The 17,795-nt window shown below is 32.9% G+C and overlaps 1 protein-coding gene across 2 annotated transcripts; it reads left to right on the forward strand.

The window, feature by feature from the left end:
* The first annotated feature begins 238 nt into the window (after positions 1–238).
* LOC106073180 (protein FAM117B-like) lies at positions 239–16,204 on the forward strand. 2 transcript variants are annotated; one of them, XM_056019129.1, is made up of 10 exons: positions 239–322; positions 930–981; positions 5,614–5,973; positions 7,201–7,367; positions 7,502–7,585; positions 8,125–8,346; positions 8,446–8,520; positions 9,509–9,728; positions 10,043–10,157; positions 11,012–16,204. In XM_056019129.1, exons 3-10 carry the CDS (start codon positions 5,694–5,696, stop codon positions 11,127–11,129), a joined length of 1,281 nt encoding a protein of 426 aa, XP_055875104.1. In that variant the 5' UTR covers positions 239–322; positions 930–981; positions 5,614–5,693; the 3' UTR covers positions 11,130–16,204. The 2 variants fall into 2 exon arrangements, with proteins under 2 accessions (XP_055875104.1, XP_055875108.1); XM_056019133.1 differs by lacking the exon at positions 930–981 and having other exon boundaries at positions 302–322.
* The last annotated feature ends 1,591 nt before the right edge of the window (positions 16,205–17,795 follow it).

Below are 17,795 nucleotides of genomic sequence, written 5' to 3' on the forward strand. Positions count from 1 at the left end.
ACAGATATAGATCTATAGGCCTAGTAGAATAATTCACGGGCTAAAAAGGTATGTTAGGTTGATTGTTAAAATGTGGACCGTTTATTAAAATTTTAAAAAATAATAAAGAGGTATTCTGGCCATAATAAAAAAAAAATCTTTGGAACAAATCAACAGGCGTAGCCTGGTGTGTACTGCTAGTCTAATGTTTTTCTTTTTTTTTTTTTTTAATTGTTACAACTTGACAAGTATCCAACCATTATCCAACAATGAATTCTCCATTTAACATCCGGTTTCAAGAAAGTTGTTATGAACGCTGTCGAGGAAAACCATATTGACCCTTGTAGGTCTAATATTTAAATTACATTCGCTTATAATAACATTATTATATAGATATATATTATTATTTTATACGTTCAAAACAATTAGTTCTAGTTTAAAAAATGAGCAATATTGTCAGTGGGTTATAATCATTTTAATCAAGTTGATAATCAACAAAAGTCTCAAAAGAACGTTGTCGTTGCTAAGCAAAAAGGGGCGTAAGGCAGTAATAACTTGGTCTTTACCACAAGTACTTAATCTATTTTTTAAATCAAATTTTACTATAATAATGACGCGATATATATTAATATTTAACAAATACAACACATCATTCATTTTGCATTTGCAAAAATAAAAGCTTTAAAGAAAACAAAGAAGACCGAACTTCCTATCTCTCTCTAGTCTAGGGCAACAATTAAAAGGCATTAAATTTGTCCAATACGAAAGCCAGAAATGGTCACGTGACACATTTTTTTGTGGTTAACATATCGAGGTTGGAAAAAAGTTTATTTACAACAGTTGAACACCAAACAGAAGCTTTTTTAACGATCTTGTCTTAATCGCACGAGTTAAATGTAATAAAATATTTTAAAATAAAATATCCGTTTGCAATCTATATCTTCATCTAGATATAATACAGCTATGTTTCAAGTTCAAGTTTGTTCTCCCGTACCTGTAACTGTAAGTAGTAAGTGTAACAGTGTACTGTAAGTCACTGTAAGTTGTAAGCTTAGGCTTAGGGCGGCCTAGGCCTAGGCCCGACTCAACAAGATGATCATGACTAGTAGTACTACTACTAACAACTAGTGATTACTAGTGTGATGATTGAGTAGCATTGATTGCAGTTGCATTACTGAATCATTGTGAATGGCATTGTTATTGTAACAAACTCATTGAGAGTCATTGTTATTGTTGCAAGAAGAGTAGATCTAGATTAGATTCTACTAGATAGAATCAGATAGATCTATTCTACACGACATCAGACATCAGTGTCATCAGTAACATTCTGTTCTCTAGATTGTCTAGATTATCTCTAGAATACTCTAGCTAGATCTGAAATTCTTAGATCTAGATCTATATCTAGACTAGATCTCTATAAATTATAATATTCTACATACCACATAGAAAAATGACATAGATATAGTCATATATCTATAATTATAATAATGTCTACATCTATTCTATTTATTATATAGATTTAATAATTTAATAGATCTAGAATCTAGATGTACGGTTAATTAATACACTAGATTATGAATTTAGGGTTAGCTCTGTAAGTAGTGTAAGTTACTATAACTCTGACTCGAGTGAAGTATTCTACATTCTTCATTCTAGTCTAATCTTACTGTGACTCTGAGTGAGATAAAAGATAAGATGATACTAGACTGATAGACTTCTACTAGCTAGTATAGATCTAATCATCTATAACATTGATGCCCAAAATACGGCCCGCAGGCCAGATCCGGTTCACGACGTGGTTATATCCGGCCCGCCGAAACGTTGACATAAAGTGGAGAAAATCCCCTCCAAAAAAAAAAATAGTTGAAAAATGTATCTTTACCTACTTAGGGCTCTCATATTTAAAAGATTGTTTAACTACAACTAGAGATTTGAGGATTGATGTGAATATTAACCAAAAAGAGACCTACACTGTTGCTAACATTTTAAGTAGACAAATGAAGTTATTTTCTGACGCGTGAAAAATATAATCGTCAAATATCACATGAAATGATGAATGTAGCACTACATCAAAAGGGTTCTGGTAAAATAGTTTCAGAACAATTTCATTTAGTTTTTGTAACTTTTCGGTCATGTGGCCCGCGAGAGTGTTGGGAAATTAAAATGGCCCGCAGGTCGAATTAGGTTGAGCATCAATTATCTATAATTATTATATAAATATATTAGACCTCGGGATAAAAATTAAATAGCCTATATACCACCTAGTCCTAGACACCTAGCCTAAGCCAAGTATAGCACTGATGAGTGACTAAGTCACTAAGCCAACTAAGCTAAAGTAAGGCCTAGCCAGCAGTAGACTAACACTAAAATCTAGACTAGTTGTACATCTAGATCAGATCTAGTTCTGTTTAAATATAAGTTGTAAAGCTAAATCAAGATCTATAGATCTAGTTGTAAAGTATACTCTAGTATAGATCTATTAGTAGCAGCACTAGATGTACTTGTATTTCTCTAGTACTATGCCTGGCCTATAGAATATCTAGTGATTATAGCACATATAGTCATACTAATACTAGTCATAGAGTCTTCTAGTAATACTGCATAGCAAGGCTGATAGTATGATAAAAATATTAAGGCTTGTCTTTGAGTCAGAAGATTAGTGAGGAATGCAGTATTCCCGTGGCTGTGCAGCCCCAGCTGTGACCTACATATTTTGCCACACCAGGGCAAACATCAGTGTCCGCAGGGGGTCGATTTAGATTCTCCTTTTGACAACTGCGTCTGTCCTCGGCAGCGGATTTTCTTTTGGTCTCAAATGTGTAATTGCAGCCTTTGTGAGTGGCCTCCAGCTGTCTCGTTATGAGGCCGCATGCAACCAGGTGCTCTCTTCTATGTCAGCTAAGGCATGATATGATGCGGTCATAGGCATTTCAGCATAGTTTTGAATTTTGTGTGTTTGTGTCAGAGAAAGTATTGGAATAGTCTCGATAATAGTCATAGATAAAATCTGAAATTCTTATCTCTAGTGTATTTTTATGTTAGTGATAGAGTTTAGTAATACATATAAATCATATTCAAATCTACTGCTCAAATTATTATTAATATTTCATGATATATCAACCTTATAGGCTGCTTATAATATTATACTATTAGACCTCTAGAGTCTAGTAGGTTTATAAGTATGATAGTGACATATAGTGATCTATATCATATGATAATATAGCTTCTAGTTAGATCTACTAGAATTTACTAGCTATAGAATTAACCTACACATGGTCTGGATTGTCATCTTGGTGGATGGTCCATGGTTTGAACCCTGTCTGCTGCCTTTGTTCTGTTGTCGCAGAGAAATAGATAAAATACTGTAAACATTAATAATCTATATATATAATTCTCTTCATGGCTCAAGAGTTTGGACATGCAAGCAAGAAGTAAAGGAAAGATCACTCTTTTATTTCTGCAAGTTGGACAAACTAGAGTTACACCAGGAAAAATAAAAGAGGGGGTGGGGGAGAACAAGTAGTATTCACCCGTCACTAAATAGCAGGGCCCAACCGTTGTGACCAAGAAAGATCACTCTTTTATTTATTTTTTACCTCACGTAGCGGCAAAAAAAGAGGGGGGGAGAACAAGTAATCTACTCTGTATTCACCTGTCACTAAAAAGCAGAGCCGGACTCAACCGTTTTGGGGCCCTATGCGAAACAGATTTCGCGGGTCAAGTTTGGGTAGGGATACAGATAATAAGTGAAATTTAAGAGTTTGTATTAGGAAATAAATTTGTCTTTGCATTTTATTCATTCTTTACTACGTACAGATGTACTTTACGAGCTTTGCTTGTAGCCAAGTTATACAGTATATCATAAAAAAAATTATTTCCTACATAGATCAGGCTCAATAGCAAGAATTACCAAATGTTTCAATCTTTCTATGAGAATTGTTGTCCTAAACTAATTCTTCATTAGTTTGATGTGTGAGAAGCTTCTTTCACCAGATTACACAATTACGGGTAATGCATAATGCCGTTTTTATTTATCGCACACAGGATTGGCGTTTTCCATATTGAATGACACCCCAAATTGACAATTTTTGTCTATATATTTCATCTATCTTCTATCTATATATATAATTCTCTTCATGACTCAAGAGTTTAGACACCAAGTAATGGAAAGATCACTCTTTTATTTCTGCAAGTCGGACGGACTAGAGTTGCCCCATGTAATTTTAGGAGAAAAAAAAGTGGGGGGGGGGGGGAGAACAAATAGTATTCACCCGTCACTAAATAGCAGAATAGCAGGACCGTACTTAACCATTGTGACCAAGAAGTCATAGAAAGAGAACAAGTAATCTAGTCTGTATTCACCCGTCACTAAATAGAGGGAATAAAAGAAATTTCGCGGGGCCACATTTGGGTAGAAATACTGATAATAAGTAAGTGAAAATGAAGCGTTTGTATTAGAAAATAAATACGTCTTTGCATTTTATTCATCCTTTACTACGTACAGAATTACTTTACGAGACTTGTGTTAGGGCGAAGTCATACAGTATATCATGAAAATTCTATTTCCTACATAGATCACGCTCAATAGCAAGAATTACCAAATGTTTCAATCTATCTACAAGAATTGTTGAACTAAAGTAAATCTTCATTAGTTTGAGGCGCAAGAAGCTTTTTTCACCAGATTCCAAAATTACGGGATAATGCCGTTTTTGTTTTATCGCGCGTAGGATTGGCATTTTCCATATTGAATGACACTCAAAAATGAACATTTTTGTCTATATATTTCAGTAGATTTATATGAGTTTTCTAAAGATTTTAATAATTTCTGAATATTTCTATGACTTTTTCGTATATTTTGCAATTTCAGGAGATTTCCAGGAGCTCCTGGTAAATCGACAGGAGGCCGCAGGAAATCTGTTATAAGTTATACGATGGTTTAATATAATAATATATATACACCTAGAATTAGCGCAGGTCCTATTAAAGTGCAGGGCCCACTGTGGTCGCATAAGTGCGGAGCCCACTGCGGTCACCTAAGGTTGGCCCTGCAAAATAGCGGCATATACTACGACGCCGGTCGACTGGTAACAATTAATAAACAGAGACTTTGTGTTGATATAAGTAGACATTGAAGACTATCATTTTATTACATCACATCCTTTTAAGTACTGTCTCACGAAAACATTCACAAACAATGATGCAATATAAACATATTAGCACATCCTTCTTTTTAAGTTGTTATCACAGCCATCCTGTGTAAGAATGTAATAATCTTTAGTTCTTAAGGATCATTTTAAACGTGTAAAACAAGCAAAATTAACTTAAGTAAATGACTTAGAATTAGCTCTAATTATTTTGATAAGTTTCAGATGTTTCATTATTATGTCATTTATGTGGTAGTCCAACAGACAGATTTTGAACTTGGGACCACTGTGGTAACAGTTTAAAGCGCATGCCATGCCACCAGGCAGTCATTCAGCCATATTTAAAAACTAGCCTACTAAAGAATAAAGTCTAAGTAGACTTCATTAAATACAGATATGCAAAGACTTCAAATAGATTGCAGTTTAATAGATCTATGTTAATAATATAAGAATAATCTTGTTATTAATCATTAATTAAATTTGTTTCTAGGCTTCTCGTTAACCAGTGTCTAGTCTAGTTATAGACGAAAGTGACTGGATTTGATGCTAAGATTTTAGATTTTGTACAACATGTCAAATCAGCCTCAACGAGTACGGCGAAATGGGTCCCCATCCACATCAAAGCAAGGCCCTATTAAAGCAGTGAAGGCTTTCTCCCTAAAGCAAGGGCATTCACATTTGACATCAACATCACCAAGAGACAGTAGTAAATTATGGTCAACAAAATCTGTGGATGCAAACTCTCCAGATAGATTAAGCCCTGGAGGAACGGCAAACGTTTCTTCTCAAGTTTCACTACATTCACAGTCCCAGAGCCCTAATCATTTAAGTAATAATGGAGCAAATAAAGGTTTGTGTTAACATTTTAACTGACTTAGATCTATTTGCCCTCCCACTAGTCTACATTTTAAAGAGTTTTAATTAAATTTAAAAGATTTTAGTTACAGATACTCCTTTGAGAGTTCAAAGAGTATTTATAAAATTTTTCAATGCATTCTGCAGAGGATGAATGCTCAGATACTTTGAGCTTTGAAATATATATAAAGTCAATAATATGATTCCTATACCAAATAGCTAGGCGCATATCTTGCATAAATAGTATCAATGCATAATACACAAAAGAGATGAGTATGCATGTTGTTTGACATTGGTAACAAACAGTCTTGGTAAAAAAAAAATGCAACATTACAATATATGATGTATTAACTTACATCTTTAAAAATTATCTTTGAGTAGGAATAACCAATTTGTTTTATATATATCTTGTAATTAGTTAAAACCTTTTTATTAAAACGTACACTCGTGATATTGAGTCATAGCAGTTTATAACATAAGCCAAAGATAGAATTAGGAAAAAAAAAATTGCGGAGGCTTCTATATTTAAAATCAAGGTGCTATTAGTTTTTAAGTTATGTCATCTGTCTCACTGTTTTCTGCTATCTTAAGTTTTACATTCTTTCTCTGCTTGATGCTTTTTCCTATCTATTCTAATGGATGAAACTGTCCCTTTCCCCTAGTATAGTTCCTATCAGAAAGATCCATTCAGTCCTCACAGATCTTGTAGCACCTGAGTGATGCATACATACTACTTAAGGTCTTTGTGGAACCCAATGATCAATGTAATCCTATAACATACTTTGGTAGATAGATTGTCTTTTTGGGTGAGATTAATGCATTTTTTTCTTCTTTTTTTTTTTTAAGCCCTGCAGATAAAGTCAAAGATTTGTAGATGAACAGGAATATGGTCATGATCATCAAGTCTATTAGCCTGATAAAGTATATAGGGTTCTTCTTCTTCTTCTTCTAGCCAGCTTTATTGCTGCTGAGCCTTGAGCTCTTTTTAGGGTTCTAAAAGATAGTCATGTTAGGTCATTGTAATGACCATACATTAACTTGTCTAGGTCTTATGTTAAATAAACTATTGATGTTTCCACAGGCACAGGCTTCTCACCACTACTTTGTTTCTTAGGAATAGATTTTTTAAAACTGCAACTCTTACATAGGCTAATGCATAGGGCTTGCGACCTCACATACTTTTCACCTCCAAAATATTATGCTTATCATGTCTTGTTCTTAGAGAAAAGTAAAAACCTGCGGCACAGTCCGGTTCCTGGGAAATCTACACGAGCGAGTTCAGTTGATGCCGTTGTTCCAACTTACCTTACGGGTCACTGGCCTAAGGACATTAACAATTACCACCATTGTCAAACTGAGGGAGTCTTCATGTGTGACAAATCAACTCAGGTTGGTTATTTGAAAAAGAAATTTATTGATTTTTTTTTTTAATGCTTATGAATTGCCAAAGCTATCTAATGTTTCACAACTACAATACATAGTTATATTCATAGTTGTCATAGTCAAATGTTCACCAATTTCAGACAGTTTCTGATATTGAAAAAACTGAGAAAAGAAGAAAAACCCACAAAAGATCTGCTTCCTTAGGTCAAGGTGATCACTTGAAAGTAAGCTGTTTTTATGTGTTAAAACAAAGTATTTGTCAAATTTTGTACTTTCATTTGCATTGCTCATAAAATTATCCAAAGAATTTCATGATAAAAATGATAGTCTATAATTTTTGTTTATTGTTTACTGTCTGAGTAGGAACTCAGAGCGACTTTTAGAACAATAGCTTTTACCAAAGCAGCATGGAAATGTTCTTCTAGATACCCCCCTCCCCTCCTCCACCTGATCCACAAAAGTGATTGGACCATAGTGCACTGAGCATGCTATAAGCATGAAAGCTGCTCAAAATAAAACAAAAAAAAAATAGTTTAAATGGCAAAATTTATTATTGTTAGTCTAGATCTATTAAAAATTAATTACAGGATTTATTCAAAATAATTGATGTAATTTCACTTTGTTTTTAAAAAAGTATTTAATGGTAAAAAGGGTTGATGGGTTTCTGTGAGAAAATAAGCATTTGTATTAATCTTGCAAAAACTGATTTTTTTAAATTTTTTTTTTTGCTTCTTAACTGTTGAAATACTTCATTCTTTTACAGCTTCAGTTTATTAAACAGCATTTACAGAAATCCAAAGAAGGCAGCAAACAATTTGATGGCAAGCAACGAACAAGTCCCATTCCTGGCAAACACTCAGCTCTTTCATTTACTGCCCCTCCAGCATTGTGCACACAGCTGTGCAAAGCAGTCACTCATCTTGGACCTGTGTCTAGACCCAACATGAATAGATTCCAGAGAAATAGTGTGGAAGGTTTGAATACCGTAAGTCTTGACTCTGCTTAGACAGATTCGATATACATCCACTCTTGTGTAGTGGGGTAGATATTCATTCAACTCACTGAAATCAATTTTTCACTTCAGGAGATTGAAAAACTTGTATCAAGTGTGAAGTCTGTGAGTTTATCCAGTAGTGATGGTGATGATAATGTATTCAGGGTAAGTTGTTTGTGTTTTGTATGTTTTAAATTCAAATAGATTTCTAACAGTCTCTACTAGTCACCTTATTATTAATTGCATATCAAAACTTCTTTTATTTTCTAAACATTTATTCTAAATATTTTAAACATGTTAAGATAAGTGCAGAAAATCATTTGATATGACCTGAAGTGAAACACTTTGAAACAATTATATGAAACTAGTCAGGCTTGTTTCCTTTACTTTGGCTCTATATTCAATGAACAAGTCCGCTGCACAATGAGCTAGTGTTCCCGACAGATATGGGGTACTTATGAGGCAATGAATCTCGGTGATGACTGTGATTTTAAATTTCAGGATTTTTAGGAAGCTCAATGGGTACCTGACATTAGTTGGGGAAAGTCAAGAGGGTTGGTCAATTTGCTGGCCACCTTTGTTAACCATCGGCCATAGAAACAGATGACCTTTACATCAACTACCCTGTAGATCGCAAGGTCTGAAAGGAGAACTGTTAGGCAAAGTGGACTTAAAAGAGAATCATTAACTCCTTGTATATCTCCATTTTTCCTTTCTTTTATTTTTTGCTAAAACTTTTAATTAGTTCATGATATTATATCTATTTAGTTGCTTGTACTCATATATTAAATCTCTTCACTTGTACTGGGGTAATAAATCTTTTTCTGCCCCTCCAGCATTTTACTGGGATATTAAATCTATTTAATTGTACTGAAATATTTTATCTATTTAGTTGCTTGTACTCAGATATTAAATCTATTTGATTGTACTGACATGTATTTAGTTGGTTGTACTCAGATATTAAATCTATTTGATTGTACTGGGATATTAAATCTATTTGGTTTCTTGTACTGGTCGTGAATAGCAAAGGTGACTAGTTGCTGGACTTTCTAAAGCCAACAGTGAACCATAGCTATTTATGAAATATTTGGTATACAAACAGCATCAACTTTATTTAGAATACAGATTTCAATGTATGAAGATCTTTTTTCAGGAAATACCTGATGGACACAGAGCACCTGCACCAGAATTGAATCGTTTAAGTTGCACTAGAAGTGTGGATACTCAAACCCCCTTGGAGCAGCTAGATGTAGCACTGCCTGCTTCCCATCTATTACCATATAGTCCAGTTACACCAACAAGGCCTAAAAGTGTTGACAATTACAGCATACTCAGAAGCAGGTCCAACTCAATAGACAGCAAATCTAGCAAAGGTATTGGACAAATTTAGATGGTATTAGTCTAGTTTATATTGTTCAAAAGATGTACAGTTTGCATTAAAAGCTTGCTAAAGGTTAGGACTAAAATTTTTGAGTAAAAGCAAATAAAAAAAATATTTTTACGTTTATTTTTTAAGCTGGTTTTTATTACTTTTTTTTTCATGACTAACTTATCTATTCGGCCTAACCCTCATTTTAATATTCATACTATAAGCTTGTAAGGAAAAAAGAAAAAGTTCTTGTATTTCAAAAATGACTAATGATTTTCGTAGAAATTTGGCAGTTTATTAAAATTGTTTCTGTTGCAGAAAACTCACCAGAGCCATCGCCATATGTTGTAAGTCCAAAATTAGAAACATCTTGTCCATTTGTGCGTGAACCTCCTGATGGCTGTGAAAAAATTACAGTTGTTGATGAGTCAAGGTAAGTTTAATTTTGTATATTGTGATTATTTTTCTTTGGCCAAACTTTTCAATGCCGAAAACCAGCAAAGCTCAAAACTACACATCTGTTCAAGTGTCAAACGAAATGAATCAAGTTATATAGCTGGTGGACTGATACTTTGACAGCATTGTTGACAAACATAATAAGAGAACCATGTTCAAAGTCTAACTCTTCATAATGTACATTATTAGACCCTTTATATATATATATATATATATTAATATCAATCTTGGATCAAATGTTATACTTTTTTTTGCTCATTTTGAATGGTAATAATTTATTACTTTTATTTATGGCTGATAACTTGACACCATGTGGATCCCTATGTGCATATTAGTGTAAAGACTTAAATGAGAGACTTGTGGTGGATATTGTAGGCAAACAATGAGTTAGTTAAAAGCCTCGCCTGTTATGAACTTGATTTTGGGACAGGTTTGTTTGTTGCCCAAAGGAAAAATATGAGTTTCCCCCAAAAGTGACATTTCTTTATTTAAAGGTTGCAGTATGCAGACCTTGCAGTCTATAGGGCAGACGATGTTAATTAAGGTCATTTCTTTTTGCCAATGGTTATAGCAGAGTGTGATGTGGCCAGCACAACGACCAACTGCCTTTACTTTCCCCAACTAAGACAGGTACCCATTAGAGTTGAGTGGACTCCTAAAAATCCTGAAATTCAAAATCCTAGTCTTCACTGAGATTCGAACCCAGGACCCTAGGTTCAGAAGCCAAGCATTTAGCCATTCAGCCACTGCGAACTACCCCCCTCCCCTTTATTTTTTTTCAAGAAATAAAAATTTCTTATTTCTAACTTGTCTCTATTTTTTTGTTTGTAGGCGTCCTCTTATAAAAGAGCCAATGCTATTTTCACCAGTCAAGCCAAATCAGTTTGTCTTTAAGCCAAGTCAAGGCTCAGCTTTCTGTCCACTAATTAAAAGCTATTTGGTGGATTGACTGACATAGGGCCCTGATTTCTTCTGCTATGAAAATATGTACACATGGAAGTCAGATCTGCACCTGGGATAATGTTGTACCTACCAAGTTTGAACAGTACACTTTATAACAGCTCTTTCTATAAATTTTGTTTTCATAAAGTTCAAACCACAAAAAAAAATTTACCTTTGCATACATTTATAATAGATTTAATTTCAAAATATTACTAGCCACACCTATCTTAGTAACAGGACATATCTTTTTTTTTTTAATCCTGATGTAGTTTCATAATGATGGCACTCATTTTTGAACCATTTATCTTTCCTTAACAAATGACCTGAAAAATAACTAGTTGCTGCTTCGAAGCTGTTCACATGTTTCTTTCACCCACTTTAACCAACCGGTTTTCTATAAAATTTAAGTATCCCTGAGACCTGTACCTCCCTCTCTCATTAATATGAATCTGACTTAGTCTAAACTGATATTCTAACGATTTTTTTTACATGCATCGAAACATTTTAAAATTGCTTTTTTATTGCATCTAATTTTTTAAATATGAAAAAAAACACTTCAAAATATCAAAAGTCAGGATACTTCCCTTTTTTTTTTTTTTTTTAATCTTGTTGAAATAGTATTTAGACTTTGGAATGGACTGGTTGCAATAAATATTTTGGTCTACATGAAAAATGTCCCATACCTACATGATAACCTACCAGCAATAACAACAAATAAATCAGTGCCAAGTTAATATAATAAATGTACTTTGTATTGCATGGCCTGGCTTTGCATGATATTTGTTGAGAGGCAAGTATAAAACAGAGATATACTAACTTTCATGCAGTGCCCAGAGAAAAATAACATTGATGTGTGGAACTTTTCTCAAGCCTGATTGGCAGCTAATTTATACATTAATATACCAAAATTATTGAAAATACGTTGGCAAAACAAAAAACATTTTCATAAATTTGTTTTATAAACATATTTCATAAGATCTAAGTGTTCTTCTATCCTATGTCAAGTTTAGATTTAGAGAAACATGTATAAGATACCTTAAGGGTAAATTGAGATTCTTGGTATGATTGAATCAAACAAATTAAATATTCCAAAATGGGAGGTGTTAATAAGTAAAATCTTTCTTCATTATGCTTTATTGTGATAGAATTTGGAAAACTGATGTTGAAAAAAACTGATGACTTGTATTAGTAACAATAAGGTTTTTTGTTGTTTTTTTTTAAGTTACCTTGTGGAAAAGGTAAATTGTAGGTAGACGCTGAGCATCTGTTACCTCTGTGATGATTTACTTTCTTTGATTTGAATGTCCAGGAGTAAATCTTTGAGTTGGCAGCAATTCTCTGTTTCCATAGATACAATATTACACTCTGTCACTGCTGTAGAATAAGTTGCCAACTGGAATTTGAATATTATAATAGTTGTCCATTTTGAATTTCTCCTTTTAAATGGAACTAATGCTTTTCATAATTGTTACTCTAAATGTGTTTATTCATCTCTTAATTTTTGTTATTGATTTTTTTTAAATTTTTCCAAGGCTAAAGGGGGGAAAGAAATGTGTGGCATCAGTCAGATGTCTGGCTACAAAACAGGACATTTTGGCCAAGAGCCATTGTTATTTATTCCAACTGTTAAGGATGCCAACTACTGTTGTGGAAAACAAAGCAGGAGAATGCGACTAGTTTGAAAGAAATGTGAGTGGGCCAGTGTTTAACTCTTTCTCTCCGTAATTATTTACCACTTTCTGGTGGAATCAACGTTGGTATCGTCAGTTAGGAGAGAAAGAGCTAATAAAAAGATTAGTTTTAGGGTATGGGGTAAATATGTATCTTTTTATCCCACACATGACTTTTTCTGTTATGTTGTATTATTGTATAATCATTTAGTGTCCCCTAGAATGGACTGTTTAAATAAATTAAAACGGTGGAAACAATTTTCAAGGACTTTCAAGTGTTTTTGCAGCCATGTTTTCAAATGTATATCCTTCCTCTGCTTCTACAGATGAATAGGCTTACGAATTAGCTTATGAAGTTTTAACAATTATTTTAGTCATAGAAATTGTTCAAGAGAATACATTTTTCCTATCAGTAAACACATTATGTACCAGGTTTTACACAAAATAGAAACCTATTAGTGCAATAGATTTCTTTCCTTTGTTAGTTTCTTCTGGATTGTTAATGTTTAATTCATTGTGAAGATGTTTCAGTTGTTTTAATGTATTGACTGCATCTTGTCTAATTCATATTCAGAGGATTTACTATATTTAAGTTTATTTTATTTGAAAGTAAGTTAACTTTCTAGCATTATTAAACAGTTGGCATGGTAAAACATAAAAAAAAAACATCAAAAAATTGTAAAGAAAAAATTAAGAAAAAAAAGTTAAACTTAAAACCACTAATCTCTCTTAATTTTTTATCTGATTCCTTTTTATTCAATCTTCCATTCAATTATTTTTTAAAGTATAAAACTTTTTTTTTTCATTTTGTATTACAGGGGTTTTTATTTATTTCTTATTTACATGTCTTATTTTTAATTATTTCATACTGAAGTTCGTATTAATTAATTTTAATTAAATAGATGCCATAATGTTTTGTTTACTTCAACTATGAAGGAAAAATTTATAACCCTTCATTGGTGTTTAATTTTTTTTTTCCCCTCTACTTTTTGAAATTATAAATATTTGCATGTTTGGTTTTAACCCGTTCATCCTCAAAGAAATAGAAAATTGTTAGTGTTTACTAGTTTAGAGATAAGTAATTTTAACTGTTTGTGTTCAGGGTTAGATAATTGTAACTGTCAGTGTTCAAGGTTAGAAGATAAAATCTTGGTTTATGGGGATAGGAATTACAATTGTCAAGAATGAGATACTTTACCTGAATTTGTCCAAAATGTTATGGCTTAATTCTGATGAGTTCTACAAGTGGTTAGCATTTTATTTTCACATGTTTCAATGTGCACATTATTAAAATGATCAAAAAAAAATAGCTTTTTGTGATGTAAATGTTTCAGAAATTGTTTTATTGAAAAAAAAAATTCTCCACCATTTTTGTATCCAGTCCATGTAATCTTCAAGCGCCGTTCTTTCATTATTTGCTGGACCGCATTTGTCCACCATGACATACCGTCCATTTGACTCCTCTGGGTTAACATTTCAAATAAATTGTTTTTGTTTATCTGAAATGGTTTACTTTTCACTGGATCTGTCTTGGAGATTTGTGTTTTAAAATCTGATTTACTAAGAAATGTTTTAATGAAAGTACAGTGACTCTTGATAGTTCAGCACTTCATAATCTAGTATACTCAGTTATCCGACGCGACATTGATGTATGAATGGTATATTTTTAAAATGTAGGCAGGTTTAAATTGTAATTTAATACAGTATTTGTAATCATGTTAATATCTTTTAGATCAATCAATTTTAGTTGTTCATCTATTGTTTTATCTTATACCCTTAAAAGTCTAGGAGAACATCTTATCATAAATAGAATTTTCTTGACATATACAATTGTTTAAAGTACAGATGAAATTTGGTAACCCTACATTTTCGGTAATCTTACAATACTGTTAGACTATCAAGAGTCAACTGTATTTCAATGTTGGTTACCTGGGGTCGATGCAGGCTATTGATTGTTGAATTGTTTGAAGCAAAATGTTATTGTTGAATTGGTTGAAGTGAGATGTTGATTGTTGAATTGGTTGAAGTGAGATGTTGATTGTTGAATTTGTAAAATTGAAGCACTCCACTGTTAAGGAACATCAAATAGTTTTAGGAACTGTTGTTTTTTTTTTAAACTTTCCAAAATACCATGAACACATTTTGTTTAGTAAACATGTTTGAATTTGGTAAAACATTTCATAAAGTCTTTATCCTTTCAAAAAAAAAATATGGATTAAAAGTAATTATAAAATATAACTTTTTTTTCTATTATCAGCCATGAAATTGATGTTTAAATTAGCCACAGTAAGCTGAACCTTTTTTTTATACAATGATAAAATGTCAGAAAAGACATTTTCTAGTATTTATCATTTAATTTTAATCTTTGTTGACCAAAAGATTAGATATCTAAACAGTAACATAAAACTCAACAACAAAAAGAAATAACTTTCACATTGAAACTTTGGGACCATTATTACTACGTTTTTGTTTCAAATGTTACTGGGTTTTTATTTGTTTTATTGTGTTTTGAAGCATTCGGTTTACCCATTACTATTATTGCTTTTGTTTTCTTTTTTTTGTCCATTTTTTTTTTTTTAAGTTTAAAACAACAATTTCTGCTTTGAAAAGTCCCAGATTTTTGCATTACAAGTAACAATTTTATAATTGTTTGAGTTGGAAGTATGTAAAAATAATGCAATGTATAAAAAGTCACCCATTCATGTACTGGTGACAAAAATACTGCTTTATGAATCTCTTTGTTTTATTCTATTAATGCTGGTTGGTATGATTGTGATCTTGTTGTAGCCTGATCTTTAATTTATTGAAAAAAAAAAAATAAAACAAGTATTTCACAATTAAGGAAAAAAAAAATGTTAACTAGTATTATTTAACACATTTTGATTTCTCTCAACATTGTTGACATTGCTAGATTTTGTTGGATGATATTACATGAGGGATTCTATTCCTATAATTGTATGATAATTGAAATGTCAAATTGTTGGTCACTAATTCTACATGTTTGGAAATATTTTTTTAAAGTATTTAGTAACAGCTATTAATTTGCAGACACTTGTACAGTGGTAAGATATTTTCAAATAAAACATATTGTTTTAAAGGCAAAAAAAAATTTAATCTAAGTACTGGAATATTTTGTTCACAAATGATGGTAATAACAATACACGTTTTGTAAACATTTTTGTCTCTTAGGCTAATTCTACTCAATCTTATTCAAATTGTTGATATCATTTTACTTTGTATTCTAATGAATTCTTTATATTCAATTTACTTAGACCCTCAATGTATTCTTGTTTCCAGTTTCTTCCAAGTGCATATAGTTAATGTTCTATGTTCTTAGAAAGAGGTTATACTGATGTACAGAAAGAATGTTTTAATTTGTTGTTTCAATAAAAGTCTAGTTAACTAAGTTAAATTTCTTGTTGTTGTAGTTTTTTTTAGCCTCAATTTCAGTGTTAGCTGCCTTTAATACCTATTCTATTAGTATCAACTTAATATTTCATTGGGAACTATGTTTAGCTAGAATAACCAGCGTAGTTAAGTCTTATCAGCTTCTTCTTCTTAATCCTGTGCACTCCCAGGTACTGAGCAGCTTTCTTCATCTGCTCCCATGTCTTTCCAGTATCATCAGCTTCACTGATGACTGACTTCCAGGTTTGCTTGGGTCTGCCCACTTTCCTTGAGGGTTCCAATCAAGTCCCTGCATTGCAACATTGGTAGCTGCTTTTTGCAGGGTGTGTCCTATCCAGCTCCATTTTCATTTTGTGATGTCTTGGGCTATAGGCTTTTGTTTAGTTCTCTCCCACAAATCGACAGTAGTTATCTTTTCTGGCCACTTAATTCCTAATATCCGCATAGGCATCTGTTAACAAAGGTCTGGAGCTTTTCCATATTTGTTTTAGCGACTCTTCAAGTTTCTGAACCGTATTTAAGGACAGACTTAATGTTTCTATTATACATTCGTATTTTGTTATGTAGAGATTGTGCCTTAGAGCGCCAAATTGCTTGAAGAGTTGAAAAGGCAAACCTAGCTTTATTGATCCGAATTAGTATATCATCATCAGCTCCGCCATCTTTAATAACTCTACTTCCCAGACAAGTGAAGTGGTCCGTATCAAGGATGTTCTCTCCCTGTAGCATGATTGGGTTCTTTTGTCTGTTGTTGATCCTCATAACTTCTGTTTTCTTTTTGCTGATTAGAAGTCCAGTCTTTTTCGCTATTTCTGAGAGTTTGGTGAGTTTGGTCTGAGCATTTTGTTGTGTATGGGAGAGGAGGCAGATGTCATCTGTGAAATCCAGGTCCTCTAAATGTTGTGTTAGTTTCCATTAAATGCCTCTTTTATTATCTAAGACTGTCTGTCTCATGACCCAATCACCAGCAAAAATATCAAGGGCGAAAGCATACATCCCTGTCTTTACTTGAAAAGGGTTGGTCAGCTTAAACATTGTGTATTACTTGGCATGATGAGTCATCGTATAACTGTTTAATGATATTGGAGAATTTATCGGCTACTTATACTTTATATTTGATTGGGAACTATGTTAAGCCATGGTGGCACAATGGCTGAGTGGAAAAGTGCTTGGCTTCCAAACCAAGGGTCCCAGGGTTCAAATCCTACTGATGAATGGGATTTTTTATTTCAGGATCTTTAGTCGCTTCAGAGTCCACCCAGCTCTAATGGATTTAGGGAAAAGTAAAGGGAGTTGGTCTTAATGTTGGCCACATGACACCCTCATTAACCATGGGGCACAGATGGCCTTTACATCATTGGCCCTATAGATCACAAGGTCTGAGAGAGGAACTTTACTTTTTTGTTAAGCCAGAATAACCAGTGTAGTTGTGTCTTGGCAGCATTTGTTTTTTAGCATGCAGGTACTGTGTGGGACTTGTTTACTTAGATTTAGGCCCACCTATGGTATTTGTTGCTTTAGTTAAGTTTGGCATTGAGATTCATCCCCATTGGTGTCCACAGTTTTTAACTTTTACTTTTTTTAAAAGATAGTAC

Source organism: Biomphalaria glabrata, chromosome 1, assembly GCF_947242115.1.
Source record: "Biomphalaria glabrata chromosome 1, xgBioGlab47.1, whole genome shotgun sequence".
Lineage (NCBI taxonomy): Eukaryota > Metazoa > Mollusca > Gastropoda > Planorbidae > Biomphalaria > Biomphalaria glabrata.

Excerpts from the sequence above, each read along its gene's own strand:
- LOC106073180 (XM_056019129.1), top strand. The coding sequence starts at position 5,694 with ATGTCAAATCAGCCTCAACGAGTACGGCGAAATGGGTCCCCATCCACA. Across the intron at positions 8,347-8,445 it reads GTGTGGAAGGTTTGAATACC|GAGATTGAAAAACTTGTATC; the intron begins GTAAGTCTTGAC and ends TTTTCACTTCAG. Across the intron at positions 9,729-10,042 it reads AGACAGCAAATCTAGCAAAG|AAAACTCACCAGAGCCATCG; the intron begins GTATTGGACAAA and ends TTTCTGTTGCAG.